Here is a 19,980-nt window from a genome sequence, read left to right as displayed (position 1 = left end):
AATAGACTGGGGCAGCAAGCTCCAGTAGCAGTAAGAACTGTTCAATTATAACTGGTGTAAGCAGGAGTTTTGTAGAATAATATTAGCACTGAACTTACCTAAAAATTTCTATAGCCTTGGCAAGGCTTCCCCAATCAACAATATTTACAAAACTCTTTACCTCAACACACATTTCTATAGTCACATTATACAAAGAGGTTGTTTGTTTTTGCTGTGTTACAGGTTTTTAGAACCTTTGGGACCAGATTTCTAAAAAAGTGCCAACCATTGTAGAGAATGAATGTTGCTAAGATGCAGGATTTCTGGAGGGTTTTCTGTACCTGCCACCAAGAGCTAAAGTGATGTCAGGGGCCAAAAAGTTTCCCAAATATAGGTGATTGGCAACTGCAGATGAAAAAGTAATGCATAATTCTGTATTTTTGGCCTCTTTGAGATGGACCTATTATGCTACATTTAACATGTTTATCCAGGGCCATTTTCTTATTGCTCTATGACACAGTGAATGGAGCAAGTCTTGGATCTCCACCACAGGACTTAATCCTATTGGGAACATTTGTCACTTTTGAGTCTCCTTCTCATCTGCAGTGGTGGGACTCATGCACTCTGTCCCTTTCCTCCTTATGATTGAATTCACAAAGCTCAGCTTGCCACCAGTGTGCTCTTAAAGTCTGAATTACAATCCCAGAAAATCCCTAATGGTCAGTGAAGAAAGGGATGTCCATGGGAGGCATTAAAATTAGCTGAGTATTTATTTCTGTTTACTTTAAACTAACAGGAAAATTAACAGACTTCTAAATCTATTCCCACTCCATATCATTCCAAGTAGATTATTCTTTGTCCATCCCAAAGGTCAATGCCCTAAAACATTAGAAAATAATTTTGTTTTGTTCCGTTTTAGCAGAGCCTCTCAGAGACATCAAAGCCAGTCCAAGCAAAATGTATAAAGTCCTTAAAGTAACTTGTCCTTGAAATTCTCTCATGTCTATTGGTGAGTCCTTTCCATCCTTTTCCCTCTTCTCCCCAAATCTTATTCCCTCAAAACTGGTAACTTAAATTTAAAGTGGTGACTGATTGGAACTTGAGGATTGGGCCCTCCCAACGATCTCTACAATTTGGAAGGAGATTTCTAAAAATCAGTTGCCCTAACTACCTTCCTCATGATTCCTACTAAGGAACTTGGGTGGGTAGGAACTCAGGGTACTAGGGAAGTCTTTTCCCAAATTTCAAAAAGCTATATGGTATTGGACCTTTGCCAATGTCTAATACACTCAGACTGTTCTTATAAATCTAATTCTCTAATATTTTTTTACAGAATGTTTTCCTTTGAATAATCAGTTTAATAATCGATTTTTAATGTGAATTTATCCTCAAGATAGAGACACTTGCCTATATGGTAAACCACACAATTCTTAGGTATGTATATATTATTATCACCAGCTGGAGCTTCCATTTTTCAAGCTGGGTATATGATGGATTTTTGTTAAAATGTGCCTTAAAAGCCTATTACTTCAAGAGTAAATAATTATTTGGGGAAAAGGCAAAAATAATCCTGTGGCATAGGACCCAAGTTCATAGCAGTGAGTGTGCTCTTTAATCACACAATAATACAATATAGATTACTGAGGGTACAAGGGTAGTTCAGGGGTAGAATTCTCACCTGCTGTGCAGGAGACCTCGGTTCAATACCCAGTCCATGCACTTCCCAAAAAAACAAACAAGTAAGCAAAACAAACAAACAAAATTTCAACAAATATTTCAACAAAAATGCTGCAATAATGGGATGCTCACATGAAAAAATAATGAAATGTGACCCCACCATACAGCATACAAATATATATAGAGAGAGATTACTGCCAGAAGAAAAAGCATTAGATAGGAATAAAATGAAACTTCCACAACATGATAAGGGGATAAAATCCACTACTAACAACATACAGTATATTCAATGGTGAAAGACTGAAAGCTTTCCATAAAAGGTCTGGCACAAGACAAGGATAACCACTGTCATCACTGTATTCAACATTGTACTTAAAGTTCTAGCCAGGGCATTTAGGCAAGAAAATGAATTAAATGGAATCTGAATTGTAAAGGAAGAATTAAAGCTTCCACTATTTGCACATGACATAATCCTCTATATAGAAAGTCCTGAAAATTCTACAATAAAACTACTCAAACTAATAAACAAATTCAACAAAGTGGCAGGGTAAAAGACCAACACGCAAAAATCAATACTGTTTTTTATTTCCCGGTGCCTGCCCATGCAAAAAAAAAATCAATACTGTTTCTGTACTCTAATAATGAGCAACCTGAGGAGGAAATCAAGAAAAATCCATTTAAATGACAACTGAAAGAATCAAATATCTAAGAATAAATTTAACCAAGGATGCTAAAGGATTTATAAATGGCAAATAACTAGATTTTGTCAAAAGAAATCAAAGATCTAAATAAATGGAAAGACAGCCCATGCTTATGGATTGGAAGATTAATATTGTTAAGACTTAAATTCTACCCAAAGCAATTTACAGATTCAAAGCAATCCCAATCAAAATTCCAACAGCCTATTTTGCAGAAATAAAAAGCCAATCACAAAATTTATTTGGAAGGATGAGAGACCCCATAAACCTAAAATCATCTTGAAAAAGAACAAAATTGGAGGATTCATACTCCTTGACTTTAAAACTTATCACAAAGCTATAGCGGTCAAAAGAGCATGGTCCTGACACAAGGATAGTTATATAGACCAATGGAATTGAATTTAAAGCTCAGAAATAGAACCTTATATCTATAGCCGATTGATTTTGACAAGGCTGCCAAGTTAAGTCAATTGGGAAAGAGTAGTCTCTTCAATAAATGGTGCTGGAAGAATTGTATATCAATATGGAAAAAAATGAAGGACAACCTTATCTCACACCACCTACAAAAGTTTACTTAAAATGGATCAAATACCTAGATATAAGAACCAGGACTCTAATACTCCTAGAAGAAACATAGGGATGCAACTTCTGTTAGACTTTACATCTTAGACTTTACATCCAATGCACAAGGAATGAAAGAAAAAATAGATAAATGGGACCTATTTCAAAGTTAAAAACTTTCATGCATCAAAAGACTTTACCATGAGAAGACAGAATGAAGTTGTGAGGCATGCAACTAGCCAGAAAAGTGTAAGAACAAGAAGTGGTATGAAAGTGCACTACAAGAAGTGTACCTACTCTATGGCTATTCACATGAGCAAAGACTGGAAATGTGCTACCTATCCAAACAAGATAAACCCAAAGCAGATGCTATGGTGACCAAGAAAAGGGTGCGAGTTTCCAAAAGTAATATGGAAAAGAAAAAGCCCAAATTTAGAAAAAGGGAAAGGAAAGCTCTTTTAAAATGCTCTTTTGAAAATGTTTGTTCAGATGATGCCTTATCAAAGGAAAACATGACTGTCTCTGAAACACAAGTTTTACTAAAAGAGCTAGAACAAATGCTAGAGCAAGCATTACAGCCCATGACAATACCAGATGAATCCAAAGAAGAATGTGGAAAGGAAACAAATACGGGGGGGAAATTGTCTAAATGCAACCCTGAAGCACCTGCACACAATCCATTTGAAGACCACTGTGAGGAGGACTATCTTGTAATTGGTGGAATAAAACTAAAAGCTGGAGAATGTATTGAGAATATAGCTATTAAGTTTAAAGAAACAGATGCTTTGATGTCTGAATTTTAGAGTATTAAGATTTTAAAAAATTAATCCTAAAAACATTTGCATCTTGGTATTTTCCTGAAATAAAAATCTTGAAAATGTTAAGTAATGTAGGTGAACACTATTGCGAAGTTGATATTTGTAATAACTTTCTACTTGACATTTTGAGAATATTCATGGTTTTGACAGCCAATCAAATGGTATTTAAGTTAGTGTTAAATATTTAGAATTTAAGAAACCCTGATATTTGTATCTGTAGTTTTTTCTTGTTTGTCTTAATTTTAAAATGGTTTATGAAACTTACTGCACATATGCAGGCTTTATAATGATTATTTAGACACTTTATTCAAATATGTCTAACTGGCAAAATGGTGCCAAAGCTGTTATAATTCTTAGTGATAATTCAAATCTAATATACTTAGAGAATATGTATTTGTACTGGAATTAAACTATTATGAAATAAAATAAAATATAGAAATGGTAAAAAAAAAAAAAAAAGACTTTACCATGAAAGTGAAAAGACAATCTATTAACTGGGAGAAAATATTTGGAAACCACATATACAATAAGGGTTTAATATCCAGAATATAAAAAGAAATCCTACAACTAAACAATAAAAAGACAAACAACCCAATCAAGAAATGGGCAAAAGATTTGAATAGACATCTCTCCAAAGAATATATACAAATGGCCACAAATCACATGAAAAGATGCTGTATATCATAAGTTATTAGGGAAACATAAATCAAAGCCACAAGGAGATACCATTTCACACCCAGCAGAATAGCTCTATTAAAAAAAAACAGAAAATTTCAAGTGTTGGAGAGAATGTGGAGAAATAAGAACACTCATACATTACCAATGAGAATGTAAAATATTGCAGCCACTGCACAAGATAGTTTGCATTTCCCCAGAAAGCCTAGTATAGAGCTACCATATGACCTGGCAATGCTACTACTAGGTATGTACTGCCTCCCTCCCAATTTTAAAGCAAGGACACAAACAGATATTTGCACACCAACACTTACTGTGGAATTACTCACAATTGTCCAAAGGTGGACAATTGGTGTATACCTACCATGGAATATTATCTGGTATTAAAAAGAAAGAAGGTCTGATGCATGTGACTACATGAATGGATGAACCTCGTAAACCTCATTTAGAGTGAAATTAGCCAGGCATAAGAGGAAAAATACTGTATGATCTCTCTAATATAAAACAACTAGTAAACCAAACCATAGAGTCAGAATCTAAAATATAGCTTAACAGGGGTTGGGTGGGGATAGGGATGGAGGGTTAATGCTTAAATTGATTTTATTTGAGTTGATTGTCAAGTTTTGAAAATGGATGGTGGTGATGGTAGTACAACATTGTGAAAATAATTAATAGCACTGAATTATATGGATGAATGTGATTAAAAAAGAGAATTTTAGGTTATGTATATGTTACTAGAATCAAAATTAAAAGACATTACATAGGACTATCCAACAGAAACAGTGAAACTTGTTGTAAACTATGAATTACCATTAATAGTACAATTATAAAAATATTCTTTCATTAATATTATGAAATTTACCACACTAATGCAAGATATTAATAATAGGGTATATCTGGGTACTCTGTATTTCATGCACGATTTTTCTGTAAACCCAAAATTTTTCCAATACAAAAATTGTTAATTGGAGAGAGTAAAGAGACAATGACAATTAATTACAGTATATCATCATGAACAGAATCTAATAAGGAAGAAGAAAATGCCCAATGGAACATTATTGGGACATATGAAAAATGAAATATGGACTGTAAGTTTTATACCAACTTAACTTTTTCAATTAATGAATTGAATTATACCAATTTAACTGAAATTAAGGTGTTACATATGTGAATATGTTCTTAGAAAATGTATGTGGATGTAGTAAATGTTCAAAGAACATGATATATACAACATTCTCTCAAATGATTAGAAGAAAGGTAGATAAATAAAAGATAGAGAGATAGATAAATGTAGAGTTGGGTAGGTAGGAAAGTAGGCAGATAGATATGCAAAATGTACCATAATGTTAAAAATTGGTGGATCTGTGTAGTAGATAGGTTCAAGTGAAACTTGGTCGGGTGATGTGCCCAGTTCTATTGCTGGGGACTTAAAACATTAGCATCTGAGATTCATCTTTGGGTGATTACATCTGTGGTCAGCCAAGGGGAGTGCCTTCCAAAAGTGTGAGGCTTAAATGAAGCCCTCTCTCTCAGAAGAGAGAGAGAAGATGCTCAGCATTGCTCAGCAAATGCAGCTCAGAACTCAGAGCAGCTCAGACCTAGACATTTGAAGATGCCAAAAGAACATGTCCTGGGGAAAGACTTTTGAAGCCAGAAGCTGGGAGAGAAGCATAACAGACATCACTATGTGCCTTCCCATGTGGCAGAGAACCCCAGATGAAAGTTAGCTGCCTTTCCTACAAGGAACTCTAAATTTGTAACTAGATAAATCTCCTTTATAGACGACAGTCCATTTCTGGTGTATTGCATTCTAGCAGCATTAGTAAACTAAACCAACCTGGGTATCTGATTTAGGGGTATGTTGGATTTCTCTGTATGGGCTTCATATCTCTTTTGCAAATGTCTTGCATGTTGGAAATTATTCCAAAATAAAAAGGTTTTTAAGTGGTAACTTGCAAATTAGATGCATAGAAGCCATTACTCAAAGAGCGATTTTTTCAGTTAAATACTCATTAAACACATGATACTTCAGAATGATGCTGTTCAATAGAATTGTATAATAAATTATACAAGATTTTGGTGCAATAACATTTGTGATCCTGGGAAATGGTATTTTAATAAGATCCCATAAGACTTTTCCAGTTATAGAATCGAAGATCTAAGAATTAGAAAGGACACTAAAAGCTTCTTGGCTTTGGGCACTCAACATATCACTTTGCAGATTTTAAAGGATGAAGTAACTGAGCCCAGAGAAGCTGATACTCACTATATCACAATTTATAAGTAGGAAGTAAGAGAAGGACCTGTATCTATACAGAAAAGTGTTTTGTAAATGGTCAATATTTTTACTAAAACTATTGGTATCTCTACTTCTAGTTCAAAATTGAAAGACGGCTAATGAAGTGAGGATGCTGGTTACTCTATATTTTCCCTCACTTTTTGTGATAGTCTGAAGCTGATATGTACCCCAGAAAAGATCATGTTCTTTTAACCATTCCTGTGGGTGTAAACCTATAGTAGGTGGAAACATTTGATTAGGTTATTTCAATTGAGATATGCCCCTCCTCATTCAAGGTAGGTTTTAACCCTTTTACTGAAGTCCTTTCCAAAAAGAGGAAAAAGGTAGCAGAAGTTTAGAGGAAAATTCCCAGAGAAGCTGAAAGAGGACACACAAAAAAACAGAAAGGAACCACTGAAGCCAGAAGCTGAAAGCAATAAAACCTGAAAGAGAAGGGCCAGCAGACACTGGCTATGTGCTGCTCCATATAACAGAGTCATCCTTGATACCAGCAGCTTGTATTCAGAGTCTGGGTATCATCCTGTGATGCTCAGAATTGGACATTTTCATAACCTAAGAACTATAAATTGTAGGTTAATAAATCCCCATTTTAAAAGCCAACCAATTCCTCATATATTGTGTTCCATCAGCTTTACCAAACCTAAAAACTCTCCTACTTAATAGCTGCCTTTTCAACTACCCTCTAGGATACCTGAATCTCATAAAATTTAGGTCAATTCAAGTTTCATACTAAGTGACACAACTGAAACAATTTTGCTGCTTATAGATCTAGGCTGATACAACATATATGAGGATCATTTCAAAGACATGTTTCTGCACCTCAATGGCCTAATATGTAGGAATCTACCATCTTTGCTATCATATGGGCAAGTAAAATATTTTTGCATGATATTTCTCCTGCTATGATACAATAAAGCCAGAGAACTGAGCCTAGCATTCTAAGCAAACAAAACCAAACAAAAAGAACACAAATTATATTTTGTCTAGTTAACAGCTTAGTTAGATAGAATACTTACAAATTTATTTCTTGATAATCTTCAAAAAAGATGCCTCTGCCTCAGGCTTCATTACTTAGGCCATGAGTCAGGATGACTTGGATTAATTCACTAGAAGTCGATACCAATACATCAAAGAAAGCTTCTCTATTTCCACACCCATCACTCAAAGCACCCATATTACATACATTCATACTAAAATCTTAGATGTACATAAAAGGAATTCTATTGGCAAGTTTTGAATAGCAATATGTAGCAAAACAGTCTTTTCATTGCAAATATACAAGGCCATCACCAATTTCACTACCACTGAAATAGATAAGATTAAGGTATCTATTTTATTTCTCAAAAGTCTGTCTAGTTTTGAAAAAGAAAATCTGTTTTGAGGAAGATGGCAGAGTAGGAAGCTGCAGGATTAAGTTCCTCCATCAGAAAAAAGCTATTAAACTGGCAAGAAGTGTCTGAAACAACTATTATGAAACTCTGGAGTCCAATAGAATACCATACAGTATCTGAGGAAAACAGGAGAAAGAGGCCAGTAAATTACATTAAAGACCAATAAATTGTCCTTTCCTTGTGGCAGTTACTGGCATGCATACTGACTCTTGTGTAAGGCTGCTGTGGGGTACTGCATCTGACTAGCTCACTAGTGACAGAGAGGGACATAAAAATCCACATCCAGGGATAAGCATGGTTGATCACTGATCATGTATTTTGGTTAGTATGGGCCCAGCTCTGAGGGCAGCAATTGTTCCAAACTGACCCTGGCAAAAACAGCTGAGGAAAATTAAAGACAGTATAATTCCTCAAAGCATCAAGGTACAATTGAAGGGCTAAATTTACTAGGCAGGTCAAGAAAGCACATTGTGGGAGAGCCATAGAGAAAGCTCCTGGTGCCCTCTGGTGTGCCTCACTCCAAGAATTGACCCTCCAGGCAAAAGCAGCTAGAGATGATAAAACAATATAACATACTATTGACTCTGATAGCCTGGGACAAAGTCTTGTCTGCTTCGAACACTAGGGTGAGGGAGTTTTGTCTCCTGGGAAGGAGAATGGGCTTTCATACTCCTGCAAACAGGGTAACTCCAAAGACTAATAAACAGAAACCCAGGAAACACAGAAGCCCAGAAAACAGAGGGAGGACCTAGCACTTCACTTTCATCATGGGCAGACCTTTCTGATAGTTTTGCTGATACTCAAGAAAATTTCTGTCATATGTCCAGCTAATTACAAAATCAAGAAACAGACATCTCAGGGAATAAATCTCAGAGTTAACATTTTCAAAATTGAACTGTACAGTGTGCAAATAAGAGTACAAGATAAACAAAGAAATAGAAAATGATGGCTCACTCAAAAAAAGAGGATAAAAATCCACAAAACAGCAATGAATATCAGAGTGTGAATATACCAAAGGCATTTGGAAAAATTATCTTAAAAGTGCTTAAGGATATAATGGAAAATACAAAGAAAGAACAAAAGGATATCAAGAAAACAATGAATGAATGATATGAGAATGTTAGTCAAAAGATAGAATTTAACAGGGAGCCACACAGAACTACTGGAGTTGAACTACTACCACAATAGCAATAACTGGAATGAAAAATTCCTAGGAGGGTCTCAAGAGCAGATTGGGGTTGAGGGAAGAAAGAATCAGTGACCTTAAAGACATGACACTTGAAATGAGCTCAGCAGAGGAGCAGAAAGAAAAAAGAACTCTAAAAAAATGAAAGCCTAAGAGACTTTTGGAACACAATCAAGCATACTAATAATCTTAATATGGGAGTCTCAGAAGAAGGAGAAAGAAAGAGACAAAAACAACATTCAAAGAAATAATGACAGAGAACTTCACAAGTTTAGCAAAAAAAAAGAAAGTGAATATGCAGATTCATGATGTCCAGAGAACACCAAAAAGAATAAACATGAAGAAAAATATAATCCATCAGATATTGATCAAACTGCCAAAATCAAAGGACATGGAGAGAGTTCTGAAACTGCAAGACAAAAGCAATGTGTTATGCATAAGGGAGTCCCAATTAGATTTTGTCCCAAATTCTAATCAGAAACAATGGAGAAAAGAAAGAAGAAGATTGAAATTCTTAAAGTGCAGAAAAAAAACAACTATCAAAAAAGAATTTTATTTCCTTCAATACTTTTTTTAAAGATTAGAGATTAAGATATTCCAAGATAAAAAAAACACTTAGAAATTCTATTACCACCAGTAGATCTGGCCTACAAGCAATGCAAAAGGAAGTTTTTCAGATTGAAAGGAAAGGAAAACAGTAGATCAAAGCAGCATAAAGAAATAAACACCTCCAGTAAAGTTAACCATTTAGGCAATTATAAATGCCAGTAGATTTTGTATTGTATTGTATTTTTGAAATATAACTCCATTTCTTACTTCCTCCAGATGCTAAAATGCAAATTCATAAAAAGTAATGATTAAAAAAGGTAATGATAAAATTTATGTTTTGGGACTTAAAATGAACAGATATAACTGGTAACAATTTCAAAAAATGATAGAGGATGAGGGGTAAAGGAAAATATATATGTATGCTATTGAAGTCAAGTTCATATCAGAAAACAAATATGGTTGCTATATACTTAGAAGGTTAAATTTTAACTCCATGGTAACCACAAGGGCAATAGATGAAAGATATATGCAGATAGAAATGAGAAGGCACTCAATACAGTACAGTGCAAAAATTAAATATAAAAGTGGGCATTAATGCAAGAATTAAGGGACAAAAAGTATAAGACTTACAAAGACTAATTATCAAATTGCAGAAGAAAGTCATGAATTATCAACAGGGACTTTAAATGTATGTAGATTAAACTCTCCAGTTAAAAGACAGAGATTGACAGAACCAATAAAAAAGCATGACCCAAGAGGAGAGAGAGGCTTGGAGGAGAGTGGAAAAATGAAGATTATCAGTAAGGGTGAGTAAAATGGTAAAAAGAGAGATAAAAATAAGGTATGACATATAAAAGCCAAAGAATTAAATGGTTGAAGTTTTGCCTTTACAGTAGTAACATTAAATATAAATGGTTAAACTTCCCAATCAAAAGACACAGATTGACAAATTGGATAAAAGAAAAATATGATCCTTCTCAATGCTGTCCACAAAAGACTCAGCTTAGCCCAAGGATACAAATAGGTTGAGAGTGAAAGGTGGGAAAAAGATATTTCACACAAACAGTAGCCAAAAAAGAGCTGTGGTAGCTATACTAACATTGGACAAAATATATTTTAAATGCAAAGCTAAAAGAACCAAACTATATGTGAATAAAAAGGGCAGTTCAACAAGAATAAATCACAATCATAAATATTTATGTACCTAATCAAGGTGCCACAAAGTACATGAGGCAAACACTGACAAAACTGAAAAAAAAAAGATTTCTCAACAATAATAATAATAATAATGTGGGAGACACAATACACCACTCTCTTCAATAGATAGAACTTCTAAACAGAAGATCAATAAGGAAAAAGAGAACCTAAATAATTAGATAAACGGACACATATATATAACATTGTACACCATAAGAGCAGGATATGCATCTTTCTCAAGTGCTCATGGAACATACTTCAGGATAAACCACATACTGGGGCATAAAACAGGACTAAATAAATTTAGAAAGATTGAAATTATACAAAACATTTTCTCTGATCATAATGGAATGAAGATGGAAATCAGTAACAGCCAAAGAACTGGAAATTCCATTAATATATGGAGGTTAAACAACACGCTCTTAAAGAATTAGTGAGCAAATGAAGAAATTGCAAGAGAAATCTATAAATATCTCAAAACAAATGAAAATGAGAACACAACATATCAAAATTTATGGATGCAGTGAAGGCAGTGCTGAGAGCAAAATTAAAAAGAAGAAAGAGCTAAAATCAAACACCTAACTGAACACCTGGGGAAATTAGAGAAAGAAGAGCAAACTTGTCCTAAGCAAGAAAAAGGAAAAAATAGAGTACAGTGAAAATAAATGAAACAGAGAACAAAAAAAATGAAAGAATAAATAAAACCAAAAGTTCATCCTTTGAGAAGATAAATAAAATAGTCAAACCTTTACACTGACAAAAACAAAAAGAGAGAAGATGCAAATAAATAAAATCAGAAATGAGAGAGGGGACATTACTACCGACCCACAAAAATAAAATGATCATAAAAGGATACTATGAACAACTGTACACCAAAAAACTAGACAGCTTTACATGAAATAGACAATTTTCTAGAAACACACAAACACCTTACACTGACTCCAGAAGAAATAGAAAACCTCACCAAACCAATCACAAGTAAAGAAATGAAATCAGTGATCATAACCTCCTGACAAAGAAAAGCCCAGGACCAGATGAATTCACAGGCGAATTTTACCAATCATTCCAAGAAGAATTCATAGCAATTGTGCTCAAATTCTTCCAAAAAATTGAAGAGGAGGGACTACTACTTAACTCATTCTGTGATGCTAACGTCACCCTAATACCAAAGCTGGTTAAAGATATTCTAAGAAAAAGAAAAACTACAGACCAATTTCTCTAATAAATATAGATGGAAAAACCCTCTGAAAATACTTGTAAATCAAATACAACAGCATATTAAAAGAATTATACAACATGTGACCAAGTGGGTTTTATTCCAGGTATGCTAGAGTGGTTCAACAGAAGCAAATCAATTAATGTAATATATCTCATTAATAAATCATAGGAGAAAACCACATGATCATCTCAATAATGCAGAAAAGCCATTTGCAAAATCCAGCATCCTTTCTTCATAAAACACTTTTGAAAGGTAAGTATTGAAGGAAACTTCCTCTGTGAATAAGGGCATATATGAAAAATCCACAGCTAACATTGTCCTCAGTGGTGAGAGACTGAAAACCTTCCTCTAAGATTGGGAACAAGATAAGGATGCCCACAGTCATCACTGTTATTCAATATTGTGCTAGAAGTACTAGCTAGAGAAATTCAGTAAGAAAAAAAGGCAGCTAAATCAGAAAAGGAAGAAATAAAACTTTCACTATATGCAGAAAACATAATCCTATATTTTGAACCCCCTCCCGAAAAAAAACCTACAAGAAAGCTACTAGAGCTAACAAGTTCAGCAAAGCAGCAGTGTACAAGATCAACATGCAAAACTCAGGAGTATTTCTATACACTAGTAATGAGGTGTCTGAAGAAATAATCAAGAAAAAATTCCATTCACAATAACAACTAAAAGAATCAAATATCTAGGAATAAAGTTAATCAAGAATGTAAAGGACCTGTACACAGAAAACTACAAAACATTGCTAAAAGAAATCAGAGAAGACATAAATAAATGAAGCACATTCTGGGTTCATGGATTGGAAGGTTAAATGTTATTAAGATGCCAATTCTGTCCAAATTGATCTACAGAGCAGTGTAATATCCATCAAAATTCCAATAGCCTGCTTTGTTGAAAAGCTAATTATTACATTTATTTGGAAGGGAAAGCGATCTTGAATAGCCAAAAAACCTAAAAACATCTTCAAAAAGAATAAAGTGGGAGGACTCACATTTCCCTACTTTAAAGCATATTATAAAGCTACTATAGTCAAAACAGTAATGAAATAAAAAATAGATAATTGGGCCCTCCTCAAAATTGAATACTTCTGTGCTTCAAAAGACGTTGTCAAAAGTATAAAAAGACAGCTGACTCAATGGGAGAAAATATTTGGCAATCATATAGTGGGCAAGAGTTTGATATCCAGAACAGACAAAGAAATCTTACACTCAACAATAAAATGACAAACAATCCAATTTTAAAATAAGCAAAAGACATTTTTCCAAAAAGGAAATACAAGTGACTAAAAAGCACATAAAAAGATGCTCATCTTCCCTAAGCTATTAGGGAAATGCAAATCAAAACCACAATGAGATATTTTATACCTATTAGAATGTCCACTATTAAACAATGAAGAAACTAGAAATATGGTGAGGATTGGAGAAATAGGAACACTTATTCACTGCTGGTGGGAATTTAAAATGGCATAGCCTCTGTGAAAAACAGTTTGACAGTTTCTCAGAGAGCTAAGTATAGAGTTGCCCTATGATCTGGCAATCCTGCTATTTGGCATATACCCAGAAGAAATGACAAACAAAGATGTGAACAGACATTTGCACACCATCTTCATAGCGGCATTATTTACCAAAAGATGGAAATAACCCAAATGTTCATCATTCGAATAACAAATAAACAAAATGTGGTACATACATACAATGGAATATTACTCATCGGTAGAAAGAATGAAGTCCTAAAGCATGTGACAACATGGATAAGCCTTGAGGACATTATACTTTGTGAAATAAGTCAGATACAAAAGGATAACTATTGTATAATCTCAAGTATATGAACTAATTATAATATGTGAACACAGAGACATAGAATCTAGAATATAGGTTACCGGGAGTTTGAATGAGGAGTGGTTGCTCAAGTGTGCAGATTTTTAAACTAAACTGCATAAATATGTGGACGTAGATAGAAGTGATGGTAGCACATTATACTGAGTAAAATTAACAGGGCTGAATTGCATGTGAATGTGGTTTATAGGGGAAATTTAAAGACATATATGTCACCAGAAGGAAAGCCAGAGGTTAAAATATGGCACTGAATAACACAATAAATCTTGTGGTGGATGATGATTGAGATTAACACTAAAAATATAAAAAAATTATTCCATGAACTGGAAAAAATGTACAAAGCTATTACAAGGAGTTAATAATAGAGTGGTATATCTGGGAAAAACACACCTATTGGAAACTATGGGCTATAGTTAAGAGTAATATCTTAATATTCTTTCATCAACAGTTATAAATGTACCACATCAATGACAGGGGTCAATGATAGGAAGGAGAAAGGGTTATTGGATATTTTGGGTTTTCTCTTTTTTTTTTTTTTGGAGTAATGAGTATGTTCTAAAATTTATTGTGGTGATGAATGCACAACTATGTGAACCCTTGATTCTTTACTTTGGATGGATTTTATGGTATGTGACTATATCTCAATAAAATTGCATTGAAAATAGACTTTAAATAAAAAACAGGTATGAGGGACCAAGACGGTCAGTATACAATAATGAAGGGGTCAATTTAACAAAAAGATGTAGCAATTATAAAGGTATATAGAGCCCTAAAATAAATGAAGCAAATACTGATGAAATTGAAAGGAGAAATTGCAGTTCTTCATTAATAGTAACAAACTTTAATACACCATTTTCAAACATCTAGAGAGAAATTCCTTAAGGGAATAAAAGACTTCAATGATAGTGCAAACCAACTACACCTTTTAACAGACATATGTAGATCCCTTCACCCAACAACAACAAAATGCACATTCTTCTTAGTTGCACATGGAACATTCTCTGGGATGGAACATAAATTAGGTCACAATAAAGCCTCAATAAATTCAAAAATTTTGAAATCATGCAAGGTATCCTCTCAGGCTACAAGAAATGAAGCTAGAAATCAATAACAGTGAAAGAAATGGAAAATTTGCAAATATGTGGAAATTAAGCAGTGCCAATTAAACAGCCAATGGTTTAAAAGGGAAATCACAAGGTAAATTAGGAAACATATTGGTGATGAATGCACAATTAGGTAAATTAGGAAATATATTGAGGCTAATGAAAATGAAAATACAACATGCCCACATGTATGGGATGCAGCAAATGGAGTGCTGAGAAGGAAATTTACTGCTCTAAATGTTTACTATTAAAAAGATTTCAAATCAGAGTCTTAACCTCAAAACTGGAAGAAATAGGAAAATAAGAGCAAACTAAAGCCAAAGCAAGCAGAAGGAAGGGAATAAAGATTAGAGTGGAGATAAATGAATTAGAGAAAAAATCAATAGAGAGAATAAATAAAACCAAAAGTTGCTTCTGTCAAAAGATCAATAAAATCGACAAAACTTTAGCCAGACTGATAAAGAACAAAATAGAGAGGACACAACTAAAATCAGAAAGGAAAATGGGGACATTACTACTGACTCCACTGAAATATAAAGAATATATGGAGGTACCATGAACAACTGTATAACAATTAATTAGACAACCTGTAGGAAATGGGCACATTTTGAAAATATACAAACTACTTATACTGACTGAAGATGAAACAGAAGATCTCAATAAACCAAAATCTCATAAAGAGATTTAAAGAGCAATTTAAAAACTTCCAACAAATAGCCCAGAACCAGGTGGCTTGTCTGGGGAAATACCAGCAAACCAAATTTAACATCATAAAAGAACTAAACGCCATGATCAAGTAGGATTTATCCCTGGTTTGTAACGTTGGTTCAACACAAGAAAATCAGTTAATGTAATAAACCACATGAGTAAATGAAGGGAAAAAAAAACATGGCAATTTCATTTCATGCAGAAAAGGCATTTGAAAAAAATTCAGCATCCTTTCTTGATAAGAAACACTTAGAACCATAGAAATAGAAGTAAACTTCCTCAACATGATAAAAGGCATATATAGAGAGTAGTCAGAAACATCCTACTTAATGGCAAAAGACAGAAAGCTTTCCCTCTAAGATTGGAAATAAGAATGACCATTGTCACTACTGCTATTCAATATTGTACTTTAGATCTTGTCAGAGCAATAACCAAGTAAAAGAAATAAAAGTCATCCAAATTGGGAAGAAAGAAGTAAAACTTTCCCTATTTGTGGATATGTTTCAAAACACAGAAAATCCTGGAAAAAACCACAGCTAGATCTAATAAATGAATTCAACAAAGTGGCTGGGTACAAGATCAACATCCAAAAATTCAAGGTTGTTTATATACAAAAGCAATGAGCAATCAGAAGAAGAAATCAAGAAAAGAATTCTATTCACAATAGTAACTAAATGAAGCAAATATCTAGGAAGAAATCTAATCAAGGATCTAAAGGACTTGTACAGAAAAAACTATAAAGCACTGCTAAAAGAAATTTAAAAAGACCTAAATAAATGGAAAGATATTCCAAGTTCATGGACTTGAATAATAAATATCATTAAGATGACAATCCTACCAAAGCAATTTATAGATTCAATGCAATCCCAATCAAAATTCCAATAACCTTCTTTACAGAATTGGAAAACTCAATCATCAAATTTATATGGGATGTGAAGAAGCCCTCAATTGTTAAAGCAATTGTGAACAGGAAGAATGAAGTTGGAAGACTCACAATTCTGATCTTAAAACTTAATACAAAGCCCCAGTAATCACTCATTCTTTGCTAGTCTCAATGTAAAATGGAGCAGATGCTCTGGAAGACAGTTTGTGGTTCCTCACAAAGTATAGAATTACCATATGACCTGGCAATCCTAATTCAAGGTATATACTCAAAAGAATTGAAAACAGGGACTCAGACATTTTCACACTGATGTTCATAGCAGCATTGTTCACAACTACTAATGTATGAAAGTAACCCAAGTATCCATCAACCAATGAATGGATAAACAAAATTTGATGTATACATATAACAACATATTATTCAGCCATAAAAAGGAAAGAATTTCTGATACATGCAACAACATTATGAACCTTGAAGACATTATGTTGAGTGAAATAAGCCAGACACAAAAGGAGCAATATTGTATGATGTCCCTGATTATAGAGTCATCATCTATAATATAGGTTACCAGGGGAAGAAACTGGTGTAGGGAATAGGGAGTTAAGGCTTAAGATGTATAGAGTTTCTATTTAGAATGGTAGAAATGTTTTCCTAATGGATGGTGGGTGGTGGTAGAACAACATTGTGAATGTAACTAGTAGCTTTAAATATCTTTCTGAATGTAGTTAAAAGGGGAAATGTTAGGTTGCATATATGGTACTATATTAAAATTTTAAAAATCAATGGAACTGTACTACACAAGCAATGAACCATAAGTTAAACAACAGAATAGAGTTAATAGTACATGCTTTCATTGATAGAGACATGCTTTCATAATTATAACAAACATACCACACCAACCCAAGGTGTTAATAATAGGGTGGTATTTGTGAATCCTGTATGCAACTTCCATAAACCCACAATTCTTTGATTAAAAATAGGAAGAAAGAAAGAAAACACACTGATGCAAATGTAGAGAGGAAATTTTCAGTCTATTGAAGCTAGTACACTTATAAAATAAGCCATCATTTTATTAAACAAGAAATTCCTCTGTTTTAGTATTTTTCCAAATGAAAATGATATGTTGAATCTCACAGATCCCCTTCAAAATAAAAGGGTATCTATTATTCTATTGGGCCAACTCATAAAGGTTTTAAAAATAAAGGGTTTTCATTTAATCTAAAAAATCTGTTTCATAAAATATCAAATCTCTTACACACAAATTCTGAATTATCTAACAGTTCTTATATTCTAATTGGAAGCGTATCTTAACATTTGGGTATATAATAAAGTCATAAGATTTCCCTTAATCTTTTAACCCATTATGCTAAAATGAATCATTCCAAGAAAGTTAAGTCCCCACCCTAATTGCTTTATAAATCCAAGTCTGATTAAGCTTTGAACTCTAAAATAAAGTAAATATTAGTTTTAGCCAGTATTAATAAGTATGAGAGAATGCATTTTTATAATGTGATGAAGAATATTGTAAACAGGGATATTAATAATTTCCAATTAAGAGGTCCACAGAGTACATTTAGAATGTCAAGAAAGCTTCATTAGACAGACTATTTATGCCAAACATATATTCCTGGCTTGCAACTTTTCAGTACTACAAGATCCAACATATTTTTATCCATATAATCCATATGATATAAATAACTACATGCTGGTAGCAGCTTTGCAATTACATGAGAGCTTGAACTCCCTGTGGAAACTATCATTTGATTACTATAGCAACAACATAAATGAGATTAGATATCTGCTAAATTTTCAGAATGCTTACTAGGTAGGCAATGGAGGATCTCTGGAAAAAACCTCCAGATTAAAGGTACTGAGAGACCTTGTTTTTGTGCAATGCCTCTCTTGGTTAGCATAGCAAAATGATTGTGGTGGTATATACAAAATGTAGTGAATTAAGTAATTTGCTACTTGTACAACACTTGAGTCAATCTTCCAAATTTCCTGTAGCAATTAACAAATGATAGTTAAAAGAGCGGGGTGTTGAAGGGAAGAATGAATTAAAATAATTTTGAACAAAAAATTAATTTCTATTATTTATCAACTCAGATTCTATAATATAGCACATGACTTTTGATGAAATAATTTTACCTGTTCTGGCTAAAAGTTGTAGTTTGAAAATTATGCCCAAATCACAATACCCTTTTGATATTTTTCTAAAGAGAATTGAAATAAATTACTGAGTGAAAAATTAAAAATACTTTTGTTCATGACAGGGTTTTCATTATCTGAAAAATATTTCAAAATCATCAGTTACATTTTCTCTAACCATTATGGACTGATGGTTATCTAGTGTGAAAAAAAACTTTTATTTAAGTTCAAAGTGATTCAGAATCATAGAGACTTAAGTTTTACAATTACTAATTGAGCTTCGAATCTTCCCAATAGAATGGCTTTCATCTAAAGTTTCTAAAATGATTTTATACATACTTTATAATCCAAACATAGAATTGCTTCATTCATCATGATGTGAAAATATGTGAGCCAAAAATCTATTAACATTTTGGATACTTTACTCATAGGTTGTGGCAAAATTCTGTTTCATCCTTGCATTTCAAAAAATGTTATATGAAATTAAATTTTACTTGAATACTGAAAATTACCATTACACTGCCCTAGCTCATTCAGTAATGATTAGATTCTTGGAATTATTCACTTCAAGTTATAAATGGCTAAACCTCTGGATGTTAAAATGAGAGAATAAGACAATGCACATAATGTTAAATAAAGATAAACTTATACCAAACAAATTATATTGCTTTGCTGATTTTTTCCATAATAAGTTTGCATATGAAAAAAAGACAGACATACAGCCCTTTGGTAGAGAATATTAGGGAGTTCAGTTTATTACATAATCAGGTCAACTTATAGAGGATTTGTCTTGGTTCTACTATGTGTCAGCACATTTCTCAAAGCACAGGGCCTGTGACATGAAGGATGCCTACAACTTCTAGTCTCTTAGTTCCATTAGGTCCTATTTCCAATCATCTTCACCGCCATTCTATTTCAATCTCCACTCCACAGTCACATTTCAGACATTGTTATATCCTGGAATTCTGTAAATCCTGAAATATTAAATCAAATCATCACATTCTCCTCCATATCCACAACATCTTATTCTTCTTCTTTGCTCAATCAT

The 19,980-nt window shown here is 33.4% G+C and overlaps 1 protein-coding gene across 1 annotated transcript; it reads left to right on the top strand.

Moving 5' to 3' along the window:
- Positions 1 to 936: 936 nt before the first annotated feature.
- LOC143671895 (zinc finger CW-type PWWP domain protein 2-like) lies at positions 937 to 3,718 on the top strand. Its single transcript, XM_077146982.1, has 2 exons — positions 937 to 954; positions 3,155 to 3,718. Exons 1-2 carry the CDS (start codon positions 937 to 939, stop codon positions 3,716 to 3,718), a joined length of 582 nt encoding a protein of 193 aa, XP_077003097.1.
- Positions 3,719 to 19,980: the final 16,262 nt, after the last annotated feature.

Source organism: Tamandua tetradactyla, chromosome X, assembly GCF_023851605.1.
Source record: "Tamandua tetradactyla isolate mTamTet1 chromosome X, mTamTet1.pri, whole genome shotgun sequence".
Lineage (NCBI taxonomy): Eukaryota > Metazoa > Chordata > Mammalia > Pilosa > Myrmecophagidae > Tamandua > Tamandua tetradactyla.
This window is presented reverse-complemented; position numbering and strand designations above follow the sequence as displayed.